This window comes from Populus trichocarpa, chromosome 1 (genome assembly GCF_000002775.5).
Source record: "Populus trichocarpa isolate Nisqually-1 chromosome 1, P.trichocarpa_v4.1, whole genome shotgun sequence".
Classification (NCBI taxonomy): domain Eukaryota; kingdom Viridiplantae; phylum Streptophyta; class Magnoliopsida; order Malpighiales; family Salicaceae; genus Populus; species Populus trichocarpa.
Window position 1 is genome coordinate 36796197 of NC_037285.2, and position 21293 is coordinate 36817489.

A 21293-nucleotide genomic window follows, 5' to 3' on the forward strand; every position below is an offset into this window, starting at 1 on the left:
ACATCTTTTTTCAAATCATCCACCTCAGGCACACACAACCTGGAACCAAATCTCAACACACCATCTTCGTGTCTAACAAAACCCGGAGCTCTCCCTAACTCAAATTCATCTTGAATTTTGCAAAGTCACTCATCCTTCATTTGAGATACTTTAATTCGGTCTATCAAGTCTGACTTAGCCTGAAAGCGAGCCAACAATGCTCCCGATTCACAAATCTCAAAACTGACCCTCTCATCTAACAATCCGTGTAACTCTTTAATCAAGGGTCTCCTCAACTCCTGAATATGAGCCAAACTACCCATAAATTTTCTGCTTAAGGCATCGGCAACAACATTTACCTTGCCCGGGTGATATTGAATCGTGCAATCATAATCATTTAACAATTCCATCCACCTTCTCTGTCTCAAATTCAAATCCTTCTGCTGAAAGATATATTGAAGACTCTTATGATCTGAAAATATCTCACATGTCTCCCCATATAAGTAGTGTCTCAAAATTTTAAAGGCAAACACTACCGCAGTCATCTCCAAATCATGTGTGGGGTAATTTTGCTCATGCTTCTTCAACTTTCTCGAGGTATAAGCAATCACATTACCATTCTGCATCAAAACACAACCCAAACCAATCCTGGATGCATCACAGTACACGGTAAATAGGATTTCGGGTCTTTCGTCTAAAGGGATATTTAGATTTGGGAAGAAAGGAAAATTGAGTCCTAGGTTTATAGGGCCCTTTGAGATCTTGGAAAGAGTAGGGGTAATGGCATATCGGCTTGCCTTGCCACCTAATCTATCTTCTATACATCATGTGTTCCATGTTTCGATGTTGAGGAAGTATTTGTCTGATCCATCTCATGTGCTGGAAGATCAACCGGTAGAAATAGTGGATCGACAAGTGAGGAAGCTTAGGTCGAAGGATATAACTTCAATGAAAGTGAAATGGAAAGGTTATTCACGTGAGGAAGCAACATGGGAGCTCGAGGATAAGATGCGTGAGGAGTATCCTCATCTTTTCGATAATCTCAGTAAGTATTCAATCATTTCTATTAAGTTTCGAGGACGAAACTTTTATAAGGTGGGGAGATTGTGATGTTTTGAAATAAAATGAGTAGGTAAAAGGCAATAAAGCCCTTAAAGGCTAAAAATGAGTATAAATGAATAAGGGGTATTGTAGTAAATTGAAGAAAGAGTTGATAAATATAAATAGAAAAAAAAATATAGAAGAAGAGAGCTGTGTTTTAAGAGTGAAAAACTGACGAGAGAAGAGAAGAAAAGGGGAGGAAGAAGAAGAGAAAAGGGGGAAAGATAAGGGAAGGAGAAGAGAGTTGGAGAAAATAAGTTTAAAGGTAAGATTATGTATAAACGTGTGTTCTTTAAGCTTTAAACTTCTGTTTTGATAAATGTTAGGGTTTTGAAGATTGTGTTTTGGGTTTGATTGATGAATTAATTTGAATGTTATGGGTTGATTGTGGTGGGTAATGAGTTAATTAGTTAATTGAGAGATTGTAGGTAAAAATAATGATTTTGAGTTATGATTTTTTTGAATGGTGAATTTGTGTTAGAAATCAGGAGATAATAGTAGGTAATCTGTGAAAATTCTGGGTTTGAGGTTGAAGATGACAAAATTTCGGTTTGGTCCCTCAATTTGTGAAAATTACAGTTTAGTCCGTAAACTTTGGAAAAATTATAATTTGACCCCTAATTCAGGATGGGTTATGGGTGAAAATTCAGTATGGTTACGTATTTACAGTTTGGTCCTCCAATTCTAGTAAAATTATGTTTTGGTCCCTGTTTTGGAAAATTGTCGTTTTCGTCCATAAACTTAGGAGACTAAACCTGGTTTTATTTTATGCATTGGGATCTTTTATTTGAGTTGTTTTAGAGTATATTTCATATATTGTTGTAGGTTCTCCTAACGATCCTCAATAGGATTTCGGGTCTTTCGTCTGACATTCCTTTTAGTTCTATATTTTACGGGTGAGTGAGATAATCTTTAATATGCTTATATGATAAATAAATATGTATGTTGATTATACAATGAGTACAACTAGTTAATTTCTTGAATATTTATATATGTTGCTTTATTTTCCGAGTACTCATTTATTCTTGAATTTGCACTCGCAATCTGTCGAACTAGATTCTATTTGATATGATATACGTTTCTCTTATGATTCTGTAAATATCTATTATGCCTCGATATAGGACTTGTCAGTAACTCCATGCTAACGGAGAGTAGTTAGCCTATGTGCACATAGTATTCTGTATACCTAGCTGGTGAGAGAGGCATCAGCCTGTGGCGACTGATCATTCCACAGTGGTCACCTTCAGGTGTCATCTAGTCACTTATGAGTGTCATCTGGTCACCTTCGGGTGTCATCTGATCTCTGACATATATTCCACTACGTTATGATAATATGTTTAGTATGTATATGTATATGTATATCAAGATAAATCATCTTGCAAACTATTAATATCTAAAATATCTAAAATGTATATTAAATGTTATTCCCTCACTGAGATGGTTGAACTCACCCCTCATTCTTAATATTATTTCAGGTTCTTAGTTTCTGATAGCAGGTGGACTTTGTTGAGTGTTCATGTTTCTTCAGTTTTGGTTGGTATGCCTTGCTTGTTTTGGGAGGCTTTCCTTTTAGTTTTGATTCGATATCTTAGACGCTCCACTATTACCTTGTTTCAATTAAGTTTGGATTTTAACAATGTAGTGAGTATTATGAATTATTGTCTTTGTTTTAATTACTGATGAAGAGTTTTAAACTATCTTTTGGTTTCATCAGTTTTGAATAATATAATATTTCTGAAGATTATGAAATGCTGCATATTTTTGAATAAATTATGTCTGTTTTGAGGCTTAGCATAGGTGGGGTGTCCTTCCGACACCGCTCCTGCGATGCCGGTCATGGACCCGGGATTCAGGTCGTGACAAAGGTTAAGAATGATAAATCTCAGTTTGATAATTGATTTGGAATATTTTCATTTTGGTCCCTCAATTTTAGGAATTTACATTTTAGTCCCTGAAGTTTTTAAAAAATTACAGTTCGGTCCCTGGTTTGTTCTAGACAGAATTAAGGATGGTTTATGGGTGAAATTTCAGTATGGTTATGTATTGACAGTTTAGTCCAGTTTTGGTAAAATTACGTTTTGGTCCTTATTTTGGATAATTGTCGTTTTAGTCCCTAAACCTAGGAGACTAAACATGGTTTTCTTTTATGCATTGGAATCTTCTATTTGTGTTGCTTTGTGTTGCTTTTGAGTATATTTTGTACATTTATTGTAGGTTCTCCTAACGATCTTCAATAGGTTTTTCGGGTCTTTCATCTGATATTCCTTTTAATTCTATATTTTTCGGGTGAGTGGAATAATCTTTAATATGCATATAATATAAGTAAATATGTGTGTTGATTATATGATGAGTACGAGTAGTTAATCTCTTGAATATTTATATATGTTGCTTTATTTTCCGAGTACTCATCTATTCTTGAATTTGCACTCGCATTCTGTCGAACTAAATTCTATTCGATATGATATATATTTCCTTGATGATTCTTCAATATCTATTATGCCTCGATATAGGACTTGTCAGTAACTCTATGCTAACGGAGAGTAGTTAGCCTATGTGCACATAGTATTCTGTATACCTAGCTGGTGAGAGAGGCATCAGCCTGTGGCGACTGATCATCCCACAGTGGTCATCTTCGGGTGTCATATTGTTAAGATTGATTTATGATTATTAAGGGTTTAATATTAGGTGATTAATTAGTATGTTGTTAGAAATAAGAATTTGTGAGTTGATTTGTTTAAATTAATTTTTATGGGTTAAGAAATTCATTTTAACCTTACTATAAAATCTGACATAATGGTCTTGAGGTTGAAGATGACCAAATTTTATTTTGGTTCTTGATTTATGAAAATTTCAGTTTAGTCCCTAAACTTTGGAAAAATTACAATTTGACCCCTAAATGTATTTTGAGATTCTGGACAGTGTTCTTATGAGGTTAAGGATGATGAATCTCAGTTTGATAATTGATTTGGAATATTTTCAGTTCGGTCCCTCAATTTTAGGAATTTACATTTTAGTCCCGGAACTTTTTTAAAAATTACAGTTTGGTCCCTGGTTCGTTCTAGAAAGAATTAAGTATGGTTTATGGGTGAAATTTCAGTATTGTTATGTATTTACAGTTTGGTGCAGTTTTGGTAAAATTACGTTTTGGTACTTATTTTGGATAATTGTCGTTTTAGTCCTTAAACCTAGGAGACTAAACCTGATTTTCTTTTATGCATTGGAATCTTCTATTTGTGTTGCTTTGAGTTGCTTTTGAGTATATTTTGTATATTTATTGTAGGTTCATCTAACGATCTTCAATAGGTTTTTCGGGTCTTTCATCTGATATTCCTTTTAATTCTATATTTTCCGGGTGAGTGGAATAATCTTTAATATGCATATAATATAAGTAAATATGTATGTTGATTATATGATGAGTACGATTAGTTAATCTCTTGAATATTTATATATGTTGCTTTATTTTCCGAGTACTCATCTATTCTTGAATTTGCACTCGCATTCTGTCGAACTAAATTCTATTCGATATGATATATATTTCCTTGATGATTCTTCAAATATCTATTATGCCTCGATATAGGACTTGTCAGTAACTCTATGCTAACGGAGAGTAGTTAGCCTATGTGCACATAGTATTCTGTATACCTAGCTGGTGAGAGAGGCATCAGCCTGTGGCGACTGATCATCCCACAGTGGTCACCTTCGGGTGTCATCTGATCTTTGATATGTATTCCACTACGTTATGATAATATGTTTAGTAAGTATATGTATATGTATATCAAGATAAATCATCTTGCAAACTATTAATATCTAAATATCTAAAATGTATATTAAATATTATTCCCTCACTGAGTTGGTTGAACTCACCCCTCATTCTTAATATTATTTCAGGTTCTTAGTTTCTGATAGCAGGTGGACTTTGTTGAGTGTTCCTGTTTCTTCAGTTTTGGTCGGTATGCCATGCTTGTTTTGGGAGGCTTTCCTTTTAGTTCTGATTCGATTTCTTAGACACTCCACAATTACCTTGTTTGAATTAAGTTTGGATTTTGACAATGTAATGAGTATTATGGATTATTGTTTTTGTGTTAATTACTGATGAGGAGTTTTGAACTATCTTTTGGGTTCATCAGTTTTGAATAATATAATATTTATGAAGATTATAAAATGCTACATATTTTTGAATAACTTATTCTTTTGATATGTCCGTTCTGAGGTTTAGCGTAGGTGGGGTGTCCTTTCAACACCGCTCCTGCATTACCGGTCATGGACCCGGGATTTGGGTCGTGACAAAGGTGGTACCAGATCATGGTTTTATTAAAACCTCGTAATTTGTTTATTTATTTATTATTCAAAACCCTCGTAATATGTGGAGCTTAGGATCTATCTTGTCTTGATGTCATTCATCTTATAATTCTCCAATCTAGTGTTTGGTGTGTCGTCCTTAAAACTCCTTATAGTTATGTTGATACATATATATATATATATATATATATATATATATATATATATATATATATATATATATATATGCATTCTTTTAGGAAATATGCCGAGAGCTAAACATGTAGTTAATACCGATTATGTCGGTAATGATCAAGAGGACATTCCTATCGCTCAGCTTAGGAAAGAGAGGCGCAAAACATGGGTTAGAACTCCTTCGCCTCAACCAATGGAAGCAGAAGTTCAGGATGAGGTTGAATTTAAGGGGGACTATGGTCTGGATGTTGGTAAGAACCATGAGCAGGAATCCCATGATAGGGTGTCTTATACTGATAGTGCTTTGGATAAGATTGGACAGGCCATGCAGACCCTAGCTGACCTTTTAGCTGAGAGAGAAAAGGAGAAGGATAAGAATGCATCTTCGACTTCCCATACTGTGCATGGGGTGAAAGTGTCCATTAGTCAGAGTTTCCTTAAGCTGACACCTCCTACCTTTAAGGGTGCTGATAACTCTGAGGACCCACAACAGTTTTTAGATGCAGTGTGGCGTAGGTGTGAGGCCATGGGGTGCATGGATCATCGTGCAGTGACTTTAGCATCTTTCAGGCTAAAAGGAGAGGTGGCTGTGAACTGGTATGAGTCCAAAAGGGGTGAAAGGGCAGCTAGTTCGCCACCGATGGCGTGGAAGGACTTTTCTGAGATGTTTTTGGAGCGTTTTCTACCTGAAAGTGTGAGGGAAGCCAGATCATATAAGTTTGAGAAGTTGGTTCAGGGTGACTTGACTGTGACATAGTATGAAGTGGAATTCATGTGGTTGTCCAGATTTGCTGGGTATTTGGTACAGACTGAGGAGAGGAAGATCAAGAGGTTTGTTCGGGGTCTTAATAGCTACCTATTCAAAGCTATTAGGGCTCATGAGTTTAATGACGTACTCAGGCCATAGTGGATCGTGCCCGAACTATTGAGGCACGAGAGTTAGAGGATGAATTATCAGTGGGTTCGGTCAAGAGGCCCAATGTGGCGAATCAGTTCTCTTTTCAGCAGCGGTCTGATACAGGTCCTAACAGGGGATATGGAGGCCGGCAAGGCCAATTAAGTCAGTCAAGGAATTTACCAAATCGCCTAATAAGTTTCTACCTTGCACTTTAACCTCACAATCAACATAAACATATTCCCCAAACATAACCTCATCAGAAGGGGTAGCCACACACAAAGGACTCTCTAACAAAATGGGTTGTTTAGTAAACCTTAAAGCAAAATATGACGACATGAAAGAATGAGTTGCCCCCGTGTCAAATAAAACACTAGCCTCGAAGGAACATATTATGTTTGGGGAATATGTTTATGTTGATTGTGAGGTTGAAGTGCAAGGTAGAAACCTATTAGGCGATTTGGTAAATTCCTTGACTGACTTAATTGGCCTTGCCGGCCTCCATATCCCCTGTTAGGACCTGTATCAGACCGCTACTGAAAAGAGAACTGATTCGCCACCTTGGGCCTCTTGACCGAACCCACTGATAATTCATCCTCTAACTCTCGTGCCTCAATAGTTCGGGCACGATCCACTATGACCGAGTACGTCTTAAACTCATGAGCCCTAATAGCTTTGAATAGGTAGCTATTAAGACCCCGAACAAACCTCTTGATCTTCCTCTCCTCAGTCTGTACCAAATACCCAGCAAATCTGGACAACCACGTGAATTCCACTTCATACTCTGTCACAGTCAAGTCACCCTGAACCAACTTCTCAAACTCATATGATCTGGCTTCCCTCACACTTTCAGGTAGAAAACGCTCCAAAAACATCTCAGAAAAGTCTTTCCACGCCATCGGTGGCGAACTAGCTGCCCTTTCACCCCTTTTGGACTCATACCAGTTCACAGCCACCTCTCCTTCTAGCCTGAAAGATGCTAAAGTCACTGCACGATGATCCGTGCACCCCATGGCCTCACACCTACGCCACACTGCATCTAAAAACTGTTGTGGGTCCTCAGAGTTATCAGCACCCTTAAAGGTAGGAGGTGTCAGCTTAAGGAACTCTGACAATGGCACTTTCACCCCATGCACAGTATGGGAAGTCGAAGATGCATTCTTATCCTTCTCCTTTTCTCTCTCAGCTAAAAGGTCAGCTAGGGTCTGCATGGCCTGTCCAATCTTATCCAAAGCACTATCAGTATAAGACACCCTTTCATGGGATTCCTGCTCCTGGTTATTACCAACATCCAGACCATAGTCCCCCTCAAATTCAACCTCATCCTGAACTTCTGCTTCCATTGGTTAAGGCGAAGGGGTTCTAACCCTTTTTTTGCGCCTCTCCTTCCTAAGCTGAGCGATAGGAATGTCCTCTTGATCATTACCGATATAATCAGTATTAACTACATGTTTAGCTCTCGGCATATTTCCTAAAAGAATGCATTTATATATATGTATGAACATAACTACAAGGAGTTTTAAGGACGACATACCAAACACTAGATTGGAGAATTATAAGATGAATGACATCAAAACAAGATAGATCCTAAGCTCCACATATTACGAGGGTTTTGAATAATAAATAAATAAATAAACAGATTACGAGGTTTTAATAAAACCATGCTCTGGTACCACCTTTGTCATGACCCAAATCTCGGGTCCATGATCGGCAACGCAGGAGCGGTGTCGAAAGGACACCCCACCCACGCTAAGCCTCAGAACGGACATATCAAAAGAATAAGTTATTTAAAAATACGCAGCATTTCATAATCTTCAAAAATATTATATTATTCAAAACTGATGAAACCAAAAGATAGTTTAAAACTCTTCATCAGTAATTAAAACAAAGACAATAATTCATAATACTCACTACATTGTTAAAATCCAAACTTAATTGAAACAAGGTAATAGTGGAGCGTCTAAGACATCGAATCAAAACTAAAAGGAAAGCCTCCCAAAACAAGCAAGACATACCGACCAAAACTGAAGAAACAGGAACAATAAAAAAAGTCCACCTTCTATCAGAAACTAAGAACCTGAAATAATATTAAGAATGAGGGGTGAGTTCAACCAACTCAGTGAGGGAATAACATTTAATATACATTTTAGATATTTTATATATTTATAGTTTTCAAGATGATTTATCTTGATATACATATACATACTAAACATATTATCATAAAGTAGTGGAATACATGTCAGAGATCAGATGACACCCGAAGGTGACTAGATGACACCCGAAGGTGACCACTGTGGGATGATCAGTCGCCACAGGCTGATGACTCTCTCACCAGCTAGGTATATAGAATACTATGTGCACATAGGCTAACTACTCTCCGTTAGCATGAAGTTACTGACAAGTCCTATATCGAGGCATAATAGATATTTACAGAATCATTAGAGAAACGTATATCATATAAAATAGAATCTAGTTCGACAGATTGCGAGTGCAAATTCAAGAATAAATGAGTATTCGGAAAATAAAGCAACATTTATAAATATTCAAGAAATTAACTAGTTGTACTCATTGTATAATCAACATACATACATATTTATTTATCATATATGCATATTAAAGATTATCCCACTCACCCGAAAAATATAGAACTAAAAGGAATGTCAGACGAAATTGCGAGTGCAAATTCAAGAATAAATGAGTATTCGGAAAATAAAGCAACATTTATAAATATTCAAGAAATTAACTAGTTGTACTCATTGTATAATCAACATACATACATATTTATTTATCATATATGCATATTAAAGATTATCCCACTCACCCGAAAAATATAGAACTAAAAGGAATGTCAGACGAAAGGCCTGAAATCCTATTAAGGATCGTTAGGAGAACCTACAACAATATATGAAATATACTAAAAAACAACTCAAAAAAAAGATCCCAATGCATAAAATAAAACCAGGTTTAGTTTCCTAAGTTTATGGACTAAAACGACAATTTTCCAAAACAAGGACCAAAACGTAATATTACCATAATTGGAGGACCAAACTGTAAATACGTAACCATACTGAATTTTCACCCATAACCCACCCTAAATTCGGTCTAGAACGAACCAGGGACCGAATTGTAATTTTCATAAGTTTGGGGACTAAAATGTAAATTCCTAAAATTGAGAGACCAAACTAAAAATATTCCAAATCAATTATCAAACTGAGATTAATCATCCTTAATCTCATAATAACACTGTCCAGAAACTCAAAATACATTTAGGGGTTAAATTACAATTTTCCCAAAGTTTAGGGACTAAATTGTAATTTTCACAAATTGAGGGACCAAACCGAAATTTTGTCATCTTCAACCTCAAACCCAGAATTTTCACAGATTACCTACTGTTATCTCCTGATTTCTAACACAAATTCACCATTCAACAAAATCATAACTCAAAATCATCATCTTTACCTACAATCTCTCAAAATCAACTAATCAACTCATTACCCACCACAATCAACCCATAACATTCAAATTAATTCATCAATCAAACCCAAAACACAATCTTCAAAACCCTAATATTTATCAAAACAGAAGTTTAAAGCTTAAAGAACACACATTTATACATAATCTTACCTTAAACTTATTTTCTCCAACTCTCTTCTCCTTCCCTTCTTCTTCCTCCCCTTTCTCTTCTTCTTCCTCCCCTTTTCTTCTCTTCTCCCGTCAGTTTTTCACTCTTAAAACACAGCTCTTTTTTTTTTCCTATTTATATTTATCAACTTTTTATTCAATTACTACAATACCCCTTATTCATTTATACTTATTTTTAACCTTCAAAGACTTTATTGCCTTTTACCTGCTCATCTTATTTCAAAACATCACATATCACTTCTCCAAATGAAGAGATGCCATCAAGTGGCGTCACGTATCGGCAAGGGACACCTGTATAAAATTCGCAGTATGAATTAAATTTCCAAACAAAATTGCCAGCCATAAATTGATGCTGTACTGAGTTGTAAATTTAGTTAAAACCTGCATAATTTCCAACCATTGCTGCTGTAGAATTGGAATGTGGTCCAATCACTGCAATGTTTTTAAACTTGGCAGAGTCCAAAGGGGCAAAGTTTCATTAATATTTTTAAGAAGAACAACCCCTTCTATGGCTGCTTCAGCTGCTAATTCAAATATGTTCATCGGAGCAAACATGATCCTTGCCAAGTGATTTGAAAGAAGGACTCCCATCAAAGAATCCAAGTCTCATTAGCACAACATATAGGTATTTTAGTGACTTGTCTATCTCTGTCTCAGCTACTTCTCCTTGCATCACTGCATTTTGGAGAGAGTCGGGATAATAGGCTCCACAATCAAGATCCAACCCTGCATTTACATTGACCAAAAAACAAAAAGTAATTCTAACCAAATATACACTCCCAATATTAAAAAAGCTAGCTTGCATTCCAAGATCTCAGCTTTAAGTTTCGTCTAAATAAAGGTTCTTTCTGACTTGTAAGAGCTTCAAAAGGTTACGCATATCCATCTCAGAGACAACAGTAACATGCCTTGTGACATAAAAATCAACAGAGATGTCCTCATAACATTAACAAAAATGCCTGCATTACACGTATGGTATGCTTGCCTGCCTTTAGTTAACACTTGGGCAACAACATCCTCCTTTGTGTCACCAAGCCATTTGTGGTTGTCTACCATCACCTGAATGGAGTCACAGTCCGAAACAATGTATCTGTAAAAGAGACATTCATTAACTAACTGGGTAATTGATGTAACATATACCCATGTAAATCCCATTCTCCTCTGATGGTGTCTTTTAAGAGTCTTGGATCAGCATAAGTAGCTAGGAATGCCATTAACACGGTTGTAGGAGCACATAACACTTCTAACATCACCATCTTTAACACACATTTCAAAGGGAACTTGAAAAGTCTCCAACATAGATATCTTGCTCAGTCACCTTGAGAACATTAAAAATTGAAACTCCTTAGAATTAGAATTAAATGATGTAAGAAATCGAAGGTTTTATACATATAATTAATGAAGTTACGTACCCTTGCATCATAATGGTATCGGTCGATTCCCAACCATGCATCAACATCGTAAGCAGTATAATGCTTACAGCATGTAGAAACCTTGAGAGGTCTAGAATTCAAATCTTTGGTCTCTCCGGCTCCTTCAACATCTTGCAATCCTCTTACATAGTTAGAAGCATATGTGCCTACCACAAAAGGGTCTTCTCCTGGTGTCTCTGTAATTCTTCCCCACCTAGGATCTCTAACCACGTTTATGTTAGGGCTCCAATATGTTAACCCTGCTCGCCCTAAATTGTACATTGCCCTCGCTTCAGCTGAAACAGCCTACACATAACAGAAATAAAATCATTTATATGCACATAGTATTCAAACATATATAAATAGCTATGAAAATTCTATTTATATAGATATATATATACCTGACCAATGGTTTTCCATAGTGACTTGTTGAAGGATGCAGTTGTATGGATGACAGTGGGGAAACTTGTTGCGCCAGGTATCAATTCATTAAAGAAGGTAGCAGGACCGACATTGGAGACACCATGCAGTGCCTCGGACCACCACTCATAATGAGGTAGGCCTATTCTTGGCACACCAATGGCTTTGTTTCCCAGCTGCTGCACCTTCTCATCTAGTGTCATTCGATCCACCAGATCTTTTGCCCTTTCCTCAAAGGATAGAGAGGAGTCACAGTAGCCAAATTCTTTCATTTCCATACCTTGGTTTGCAAACCGTGTAGGATCACAAACATGAGTGTAGTTAATAGGGACATCAACAAGGCTAGGAGTACTACTTAATAGGGATCTGTGGTGGTTAAGCATAGAGAGTAAAGGAACAATATCCCTAGCTGTGCAAACAGCTAAGAAAGCAAGAACAAGAAGGAGAATGGCTTTAACCATTGCGTGTGTTTGTTTTTTTTTTCTCTCAAGTAAAGGCACGGTGGATTAAAAATAAATCTTCACTCCATGCATATTGATATGCATGTATTTCAAACGGTATACGAAAGAGATAGGATAGGATAAAATCAAGTCAAACACAGATTCGAAGGATTTCTTGCATATATTTAGAAATTACAAAATCTAATAAACTGTTTAAAATCTTTACTGTTATATGGTGGTTAGTATTCTTAATTGAAAATCTTAGTCTTAGCTTGTATTCCTATCTGTTAACTAGAAAGCCATAAAATCTTATGATTTCTTTGTGTTTATAGTTAAATTTAATTATGGGTTAGTTTTTTTATTATAAAATCTGATGAGGGTTTTTTTTTTTTTGTTAATATTTTGGAATTATATGAATGTTTATTAAACTTGGTCATAAGCTCCCTGCTAGAAAGCCATTTTGCTCTTTGGAGCAATAGTACATCTCTTTGCTTGACAGTGAACGTTAATCAAGCCTACAGCAGCTACCAAAGAGTACTTCTCAATTCATCGAGTTCGTCCCAAGCTTGACACTTGATGATAGCCGCAACAGGAACTTGCCAGAATGGATATTTAAACAAATCTGGAATGTGCTAAAAGCATGAAAACTAGGAAGAAAACATGATTGCTAGCAATTCCTCAAACACATAATCTTATCTCTGTACGAAGTGAATTGTATTGATTTTAATTTCTCTCCTCCACAATTCCTCAAGCAACTGAGATTGCAACCACAACCTAAACACTACCATTTGATTAATTTCTTGTAGATTTTCCTGACAGCTAAAACAACAGAGAAAAAACAGACCACGCCCATTCCTATTGCCCAGTATCCATCTCCTGGACTTTTATTTGAGCTTTGCCCTTGCATTTCCAAGGAAAAACAATGCAGTTGTTGCAGCAGCCACATTTCTAAAACACAGCACAATTGCATATTCCAACTTAAGCTTCAAACCCCAATTGCCTCCTTTCTTCTCCATCTTCCTTTCCTCCATCTTGCAACACCCTAAAAAAATAAATAGAAAAGGGCTACATTATCCTTTGATGAGTAATTGTAGGTGACAATGGTTGATTGGCAATTAAGACATTTCACACAATTTGGAGTGTGTGTGTGTGTGTGTATATATTTTTAAAAATAGAAATAATAAATAAAATAATATAATTAATTAGGTTTTCTATTATGCCCTTTATATATATATATATATATATATATATATATATATATATTATGATCACGGCATGGTCATAAAATTACTAAAACCATTTATGAACAGTGCAATTATGTAGTTCAATAAATACTAAGGAAGAGAAAAAAATCGATTACTTGTCTAGAAAACTTCCAGTGCTACAATTAATTACCTGTCACTTGCGAGAGCTGATGAGAGTTCTTCCGCAAACAATCATATGGATGAGCGTTAACCTTCATGAAACTACCCATTATGTTAAAATCAAAGTCTCTGAATGCTTTGACAGCTCCTCCAGCAAACTACTCGTCGGGTAGACAAGCTTGTTAGCCATGACAGATGCAATACAGCTTTGTGCCTATCTGGAACAACCTGCTCTGTTTCCATCAAGGCTTCAGTTTCACTGCCTTTTACCTAACAACAAGTCCCACCCTCACATTATGAGCTTTATCAAAGCTTCCAAAAACATCCTCTTACCGTCCCATGTTATCCACAAAACAATTTATTCACATATCTCCTTCCAGACATGGTTGTAGCTTTTCCTTTTCTTCACTGGGTCAAAAAGGTTGTTATCACTGCAATACCCAGAAATGATACTAACATCAAGTTAAGACAATTCTTTGGTTGTTCCTTTCCAATGGATGTCAGGAACTCAGACAAAGGTTTTGATCCCCAGCCTACAAACTCCTTAGCTTTGACTTACCTTTATTTTCATCATGTATTGTTTTTTATTGTTTCTCTTCCTTCCTTTCATTAGTCTATGTTCTTTCATTCATTCAAATTATCAGACATGAGAAGTTTATCTGCAAAATCACAAATCCCTCGTCCTACTTCAGAATCATCATTTAAGCCACAACCATAGTTCTATTTAAACTCAAAATTTATCTGCATAATTCTATTCTCTTCTTCTTCAAAATATTTGTTTTGGTCATCATAAAGATGCTTTAATGAGCCTATAGGCATCCCAAATCAGCACATTGATCCAGCAGTTTTAACAAGGAAAAAACCGCAATAGTGCTACCAATAATCACTGCAAGAACAAATGCCATTCTTGAAGTGGTGAAAGCGGCCAGAATCTCTGACAACAATCTTGCGTCCTACAATCTTTGACATAAGCTTAATAACAGAGTGACAATCCCCACATACACGAAGATTCTTCATGACTGTTATTGTGCTACCCTCCACAGTGCTAACTAGCCCAAACGCAATAGCAAGCCTCTCACTGTGAAAAGACAACATCTCTTCCTTCTGCTCATCCTCGACATCATGTAGAGCAAATTTTTGATCAGGAACATAACCAAATTCCTTCAACTTTTTTCCCAACCAGTCCAGCTTTTCATATATTCTCTCACTTAGAGGATGGGATCTGTCTGCAGAAAGAAACTCATGTTTCTTTCCCCTCAAAACTACCCAACTGGATCCTGGTTGTTTCACAAGTCCTCCCTGTTTCATCTTCACTCTCATTCTAGAGACATCAGCCCATCTACCAGCAGATGCATATATATTAGACAACAAGACATAGGCAGAACTACAATTTGGCTCTAGATCAAGAATGTGTTTTGCAGCTCTTTCAGCAACCTCCAAATTAGAATGCACCCTACAAGCACTTAGCAAAGCAAGCCATATCATTGAATTCGCTTTCACGGGCATATATCTAACCAACTCCTCTGCTTCATCCAACTTCCCACATCTTCCCAAGATGTCCACCATACAAGCATAGTGCTGAGGCCTCAATACATTGGATTTATATCGACTGATATACTCAAAAAAGCACCTCCCCTTCAGTAACATCCCAGAACGGCTACAAGCAGAAAGCAAACCGGTGAATGTGATCTCATTTGGATCTACCCCTCTACGTATCATTTGGTTAAAGAAAATCAACGCCCACAGGCCAAAACCATGCTGTGCGCTTCCAACAATAATTGAGTTCCACGAGACAATATCCTTCTCATTAATGTTCCTAAAGACAGCAACAGCAGAATTTACATTTCCACACTCTGTGTACATGACTACAAGAGAATTACCAACGAAGACATCAGTTTCCAACCCTAGTTTAATAGCCATAGTGTGGATCTCTTTACCCTTATCAAGAGCCTCTAGTCCACAACATGCCTTCAAAGTAATAGAGAAAGTAGATTGATTTGGAAGAGCACCCATCTTAGTCATGTCACCAAAAACCCTCAATGCATCCTGATGCTTATTATTCCATACATATGCCGTCAAAAGAGCCGTCCATTTTACAACATTTTTAGTCAGTGTCTCATTAAAAATCTTGTGAGCATGCTCTATTTTCATGCAATTTGCATAAAACGTAATAAGTGATACTGATATAAACTCATGAAAAAAACATCCTAACTTAACAACATGACCATGAACTTGAACACCCAAATTAAACTCCACTGCATTGGCACAAGCTGACAACACACAAGCAAACGTGCTCCAAGTTGGCTCAACACCAGAACGCAACATCTTCTTAAAAACAAACAAGGCTTCTTCACTCTTCCCATTTAGGTCAAGCCCTCCAATCATCGAAGTCCATGAAATGACATCTCTAACAGGCATTTCTTCAAACAACCTGACACCCTCTTCAACTCTCCCATTCTCAAAATACCCATGAACCATAGCATTCCACGCCGCAACATCCTTTACATGCATATCCAGAAACAACCTCTGGGCAAGCTCGACTCTCCCAAACTTCAAGTAGCCATTTACCATCGTCGTCCAAGAGATAACATTCTTCTCAGGCATTTCATCAAATAACCTTGTGGCCATACCTAAATTCCCACAATCTAAACACCCTTTTATCATCGAATTCCAAGAAACCACATCTCTAACAGACATCCTATCAAACAGTTTCAAAGCATCACATAGCCTGTCATTTCTCGTATACCCAGCAATCATCTTGGTGTACAGATGAAGATTTGGAGATGGGATTTTATCAAAAATGAGGCGAGCTTGGTCCAGTCTTTGGTTCTTGAGGTGATTAGCGAGCGAGGTAGTGTAAGAGAGAGTGATTGTTCTAGTGTAACGCGTAATATGAGCCATGAAAACGATGAAGGGTTTGCACTTCGCAGGCTTTGGTGTGAATAATGGGGAATACAAGGAGTGAAGTTGAAAATTGGAAAAGCTGGGGCGAGGATTTGAAGTTTTGAAATATGGCGGCAGTCTGGAAGACGAAAGCCAACTGTCATTAATAATCAACACAGCAGGAAGGATAACAAAAGTTATACCAGCAAACCTCTAGATAACAAATTTATGAAGTCAGTGGCTTAATTAAATAGAAAGAAGCAGGAAAACAGTTGTTCATTTACATAGCCGAAAGGCAGTGTCCAAACTAATAGAAGGTAACGTTGAATGGAGTAAAGTTTTTGTTTTTTTTTAAGAGAAAAAAAAGAAAAAAGATGATGATGGAATATTTCTTCGGGAAGAAATCTTAAGTTTCTCTTTAGAAGAAGATCGAAGAAATTGAAATTAAGGTTTAAATCTATAGCTTACAAGTTAGATAGACATTAAACTAGCTTTGGACATGTGCTTTGCTGCGGAGCAGTTATTTTTTTTTAATATATATATATATATATATATATATAAAAGCTCTTTAGATGTATTTTTAGATATAAAAAAATTATCATTCACAAATCAAAATATTTATACACATATCTAATTAATTAAATCAATACTTGATCAAGAAATACTAAAATTCAAATATGTATGGAATATATTTTTAAAACTTAAAAAGTAATGACAAGTATGTGGGGTTGAGATAGCAAAGATAGATGTTTGACAACAAAGAGAGTGAAATTGTATTATTCTAGTTTTGAGTTAAATAAAAAAATGATCATCAATAAAAAAAAAATTGTATTTTTTTTAAATTAAGAGACAAAAAAAGCATTAAACAAGAAAAAAGAAAAACAAATAATAGCATGGATGTTATGGATTAACCTGTTAAACCTGCGACCTGACTAATGAACTCAATTGAGTTTAATGATTTGTTTTATTAATTTTTTTAAAACCAAATATAAAATAGCTAAATACAAAAAAAAAAAACAAAATGAGCTTAGTCATGTGAGTCTGGCATTAAAAATACAGCCCAAGCATATGGGTCTTCTATCCTAACCCGTGTGCATACCTCAACTTATTTTTATTTCTTAAAGGGTTGAACCCTAGCTCTTTTTTTAAGTAAAAAAAAGACAATAAACTAGGCGTCATCTGCTTTCTACAGAATTCAATGACTAGGGGTTGCTGAAAAATCAAAAATTTAATTTTTTCAATTAAAAACTTGTTTTTGAACCTATTTTTACCCAAAATACCTAAAACGCACCCTAAAAATCTTGATAAACCTATATACATTGTCTAAAAAACCAAAAAATAGCTCAAAGAACCCAAATTCTACTCAAACCTGAAAATTCTTCCCACGATCAAATCTATCTCATCAAACAAGTTGAAAGGAAAAAAACACTTTGGTGAAACTTTCCTCATTAAATGGAACTTATTGACACCACTATTTACTATTTTTGTGGTCAGAATAGTCGAAAACAACTATTTTTTCTCTTTATGCTAGAATCCAACAAACCTCTCTATCTCATCTCGGAATTCAAGGACTGAAAATAAAAAAAATGAAGTCTAGTACTAAAAGTAAATTTGGAATAACTAAAGAGACTGATCATCCAATAACTAAAAAAAATAAAAGACTAAAATAAACTTTTCAAGTGAAATTAAAAGTGATCACTTACTTTATCCGTTCTTTTTATTTTATTTTTTTATCTTCTAATTCAACCTTTTCTAAAAAAAAAAAAAAGTTTGAAAATTGGGGTCAAATGTAAAAAAAAAAGTTTGGGAATTGTTGGAGGTTGAACAGTAAAAAAAAAAGCTACAATGGTTTAGCTTCTGTTAATTAATTTGCTTTTGTAAAAGAAATATGTAAATCTCTAACCTTCCCATCCGACGGCTATACCCACCCTTACGTGGTACAATTTGCTTAAAAAGATATTTGACTTGTATTCATAGAAAAATAATTAGGAATTTCGATGCAGCATATGAGTAATTCATACAAAAATAAACTTTGATTGAACTCATGAAATTAAACAAACAAAATAGAGCAAGGTGTAGAGGTAACTGGACACACCAGCTCCTCACCAACTGGCACAGAATATCACTTTTCCTCCCATGATCAACTAAAGCCTGATGGAGGAATGTCCCTTTCGCAAACAACTAGAAAACAAGAATTAAAAAAAAAAAAAAAAGAGTAAGAATCATGTATTTTGGAGGATTGCCTTGAAGATGAAGCATGCATGCCCTTTACAACCCCACATGATAATAATAACAATGCATGCATCATCTTTCGGATCAAGCAGCCTTGACGACGACAAGCAAGGAACCTAAACCCTCCCTCCGTTCAATGCCATTTATATAAGACTCCATCTTCTTGCACAAAACACATGTACTTGAACTAGTGTTGCCTGCATTGCGCTGTTAGAGTCCTCGAAATATTAACTCCAAAATCCTTTCATCCTTCTACAAATCTTAATTTACTGCACAACAATGGTACTCTCGCAGCAGATAAAACTTGTTGCCTTGCTACTTCTGGTCTTAAATTTCTGCATGTATGTCATTGTTTTGGGGATTGGCGGTTGGGCTATGAATAGAGCCATTGATCATGGTTTCATCATTGGTAAATCACCCTCTCGCCTTCTTTACTCTCCTTTTCTTTATTAACTCTGATGCACTACTTGTCTTCCGCTAGCACGGTCTGTGTGCTGATTATGTTATTTACAAGTTAATTTCAGGACCTGGGTTTGACCTGCCAGCACATTTCTCACCTATTTACTTCCCTATGGGAAATGCTGCCACTGGATTCTTCGTGATGTTTGCTTTGATCGCCGGAGTTGTTGGTGTTGCCTCAGCAATTGTTGGTCTTAATCACATTCGGACTTGGACCGGCGACAGCTTGCCATCTGCAGCCTCCGTTGCTGCCGTTTCTTGGACTCTCACTCTTCTAGCCATGGGGTAAGCAACCACCATCCATCACCTTTCGCCCTTTCTCTCAGCAACTCTTTAAGCAATCAACAAAGTATTAGACAAGGTTCCATATTTGGGGTAAAAGAAGAATGATTTTCTCAAGCCAGGTTAAAATGCTCAATTTACGTTCAAAAAGAAAGAAACTGAGAGATACATATGCTTCTTTCGTGCTATGCTGATCACTGACTGGCAACAAAATTTGTGCAGCTTCGCCTGGAAAGAAATTGAGCTCTCTATCAGGAACGCCCGTCTGGTAAGAATAAACAGAGATTCGTCACTTGTCATGTATAATTCATTGGCCAAGATTTCAACCTTGCGCATAACCATGACCAGAAATTGATCACAAGTATTTTTCTTTCTGCAGAGAACCATGGAGGCATTTCTGATAATCCTTTCTGCTACACAGCTTCTATACATAGCAGCCATCCACGGTGCCTCGTCATTTAGGAGACCTTAAGAGAGAGTCCCTTTACGTATGCTTGGTGTGTTTTCATTTTCTTTTTCCGGCTCTCTCTGGGGGATGAAATTAACTAGGAGATTGATGTTTTTCTGTGTGATTGGTGTGGATTTGTATGAACAAATAATTAACAAGGAAATGGTGTGAGCATTATTTATAATTTCATTACGAGGTCTCTTGCTTCTCTGAGACATCAATTGTTTATTCTGACAGAATAAATAAATTAGACTGTATTATTTAATGCACGTTGTTTTGGATCATCATTTGAATAAATTGGATTATTTTTTTTTGGATCTTGGGATAACCCCTAATCTAGATAATGGCAAATATATATATATATATATATAAAAAAAATGGATGTGGGTTTAATTATAATTTCAATAAATCGAGCTTTGAAAGTTTTATAATTATTTTATGTATAGTTTTGAAACTTAGCCCAGCTCGGCGGGTTGACCCGGGGCTGGAACCGGGCCGGGTTGAAGAAAAAATAGGGTGAGAGAAAACCCGGTGTGACCCAGTAAGACCCGATCAAAAACCCGGTTACAACCCATTGACTTTTGTTTTTTTATTAAAACGACGTCGTTTTGATTTTTTTATTAAAAAAAGACCTGACCAACCCGGTAACTCAGTTAAAACTCGGAACCCGAGCCTCGCCTGAAAACTATAATTATGTCATTGAAATACGCTGACAATAAACAGATGGCCACCATTCACTAAAAAGAAAAAATAAAAACTCTAACCACGGGTTGTACTCAATTTTTTTTAATGCCAAAAAATAAATATGGCAATAAATTTAAACAAAAATGTATATTAAAATATATGATCTTGTTACATAAAATTTTTTAAATTTTTTAATTTAATTACACAATAATAAAATTATTTCTTGTAAAAAAAAAGTAATTATTTCAACTCCATTGAAAAAAAAATTATAGCATGGTTCTTAATACACAAAAATGTGTATTAAGACATTCACATAAAAAAATAAAAGAATAAAATCATTGAGGAAAAATATTTTTTTTTCAAAACTTTCTTCTACGATTCATGTAATATTCTCTCTTTTTTAAAAAGCAAAAACAATTATAAAAAGCATAGTTCATTCCCGAAATGGACCCTCTTAAATATTTTACATTTTCTATTAAAATAAATTAAAAGAAAAATATTTGGATGATATGCATAATAGGTTCACATTAAATAATTAACAAAATTATTTATTTATATTCTTTTTCATTAAGATTGAAG

The 21293-nt window shown here is 35.8% G+C and overlaps 3 protein-coding genes across 4 annotated transcripts; 1 reads left to right on the forward strand and 2 right to left on the reverse strand.

The window, feature by feature from the left end:
- Nucleotides 1–10545: 10545 nt before the first annotated feature.
- LOC18095278 (probable beta-D-xylosidase 5) lies at nt 10546–12472 on the reverse strand. Its single transcript, XM_024608593.2, has 3 exons — nt 11904–12472; nt 11503–11808; nt 10546–11408 (listed from the first exon to the last, which is right to left on the reverse strand). The coding sequence occupies exons 1-3, from the start codon at nt 12381–12383 to the stop codon at nt 11361–11363; spliced, it is 834 nt and encodes a 277-aa protein (XP_024464361.2). The 5' UTR covers nt 12384–12472; the 3' UTR covers nt 10546–11360.
- A 538-nt stretch (nt 12473–13010) lies between these two features.
- Nucleotides 13011–17014, reverse strand: LOC18095277 (pentatricopeptide repeat-containing protein At5g46460, mitochondrial). 2 transcript variants are annotated; one of them, XM_024606968.2, is made up of 2 exons: nt 13758–17014; nt 13011–13393 (listed from the first exon to the last, which is right to left on the reverse strand). In XM_024606968.2, exon 1 carries the CDS (start codon nt 16625–16627, stop codon nt 14600–14602), a length of 2028 nt encoding a protein of 675 aa, XP_024462736.1. In that variant the 5' UTR covers nt 16628–17014; the 3' UTR covers nt 13011–13393; nt 13758–14599. The 2 variants fall into 2 exon arrangements, with proteins under 2 accessions (XP_024462736.1, XP_006369868.1); XM_006369806.3 differs by having other exon boundaries at nt 13011–13404.
- Nucleotides 17015–18846: 1832 nt separating this feature from the next.
- Nucleotides 18847–20295, forward strand: LOC18095276 (membrane protein PM19L). Its single transcript, XM_006369805.3, has 4 exons — nt 18847–19250; nt 19366–19585; nt 19805–19850; nt 19962–20295. Exons 1-4 carry the CDS (start codon nt 19121–19123, stop codon nt 20052–20054), a joined length of 489 nt encoding a protein of 162 aa, XP_006369867.1. The 5' UTR covers nt 18847–19120; the 3' UTR covers nt 20055–20295.
- The last annotated feature ends 998 nt before the right edge of the window (nt 20296–21293 follow it).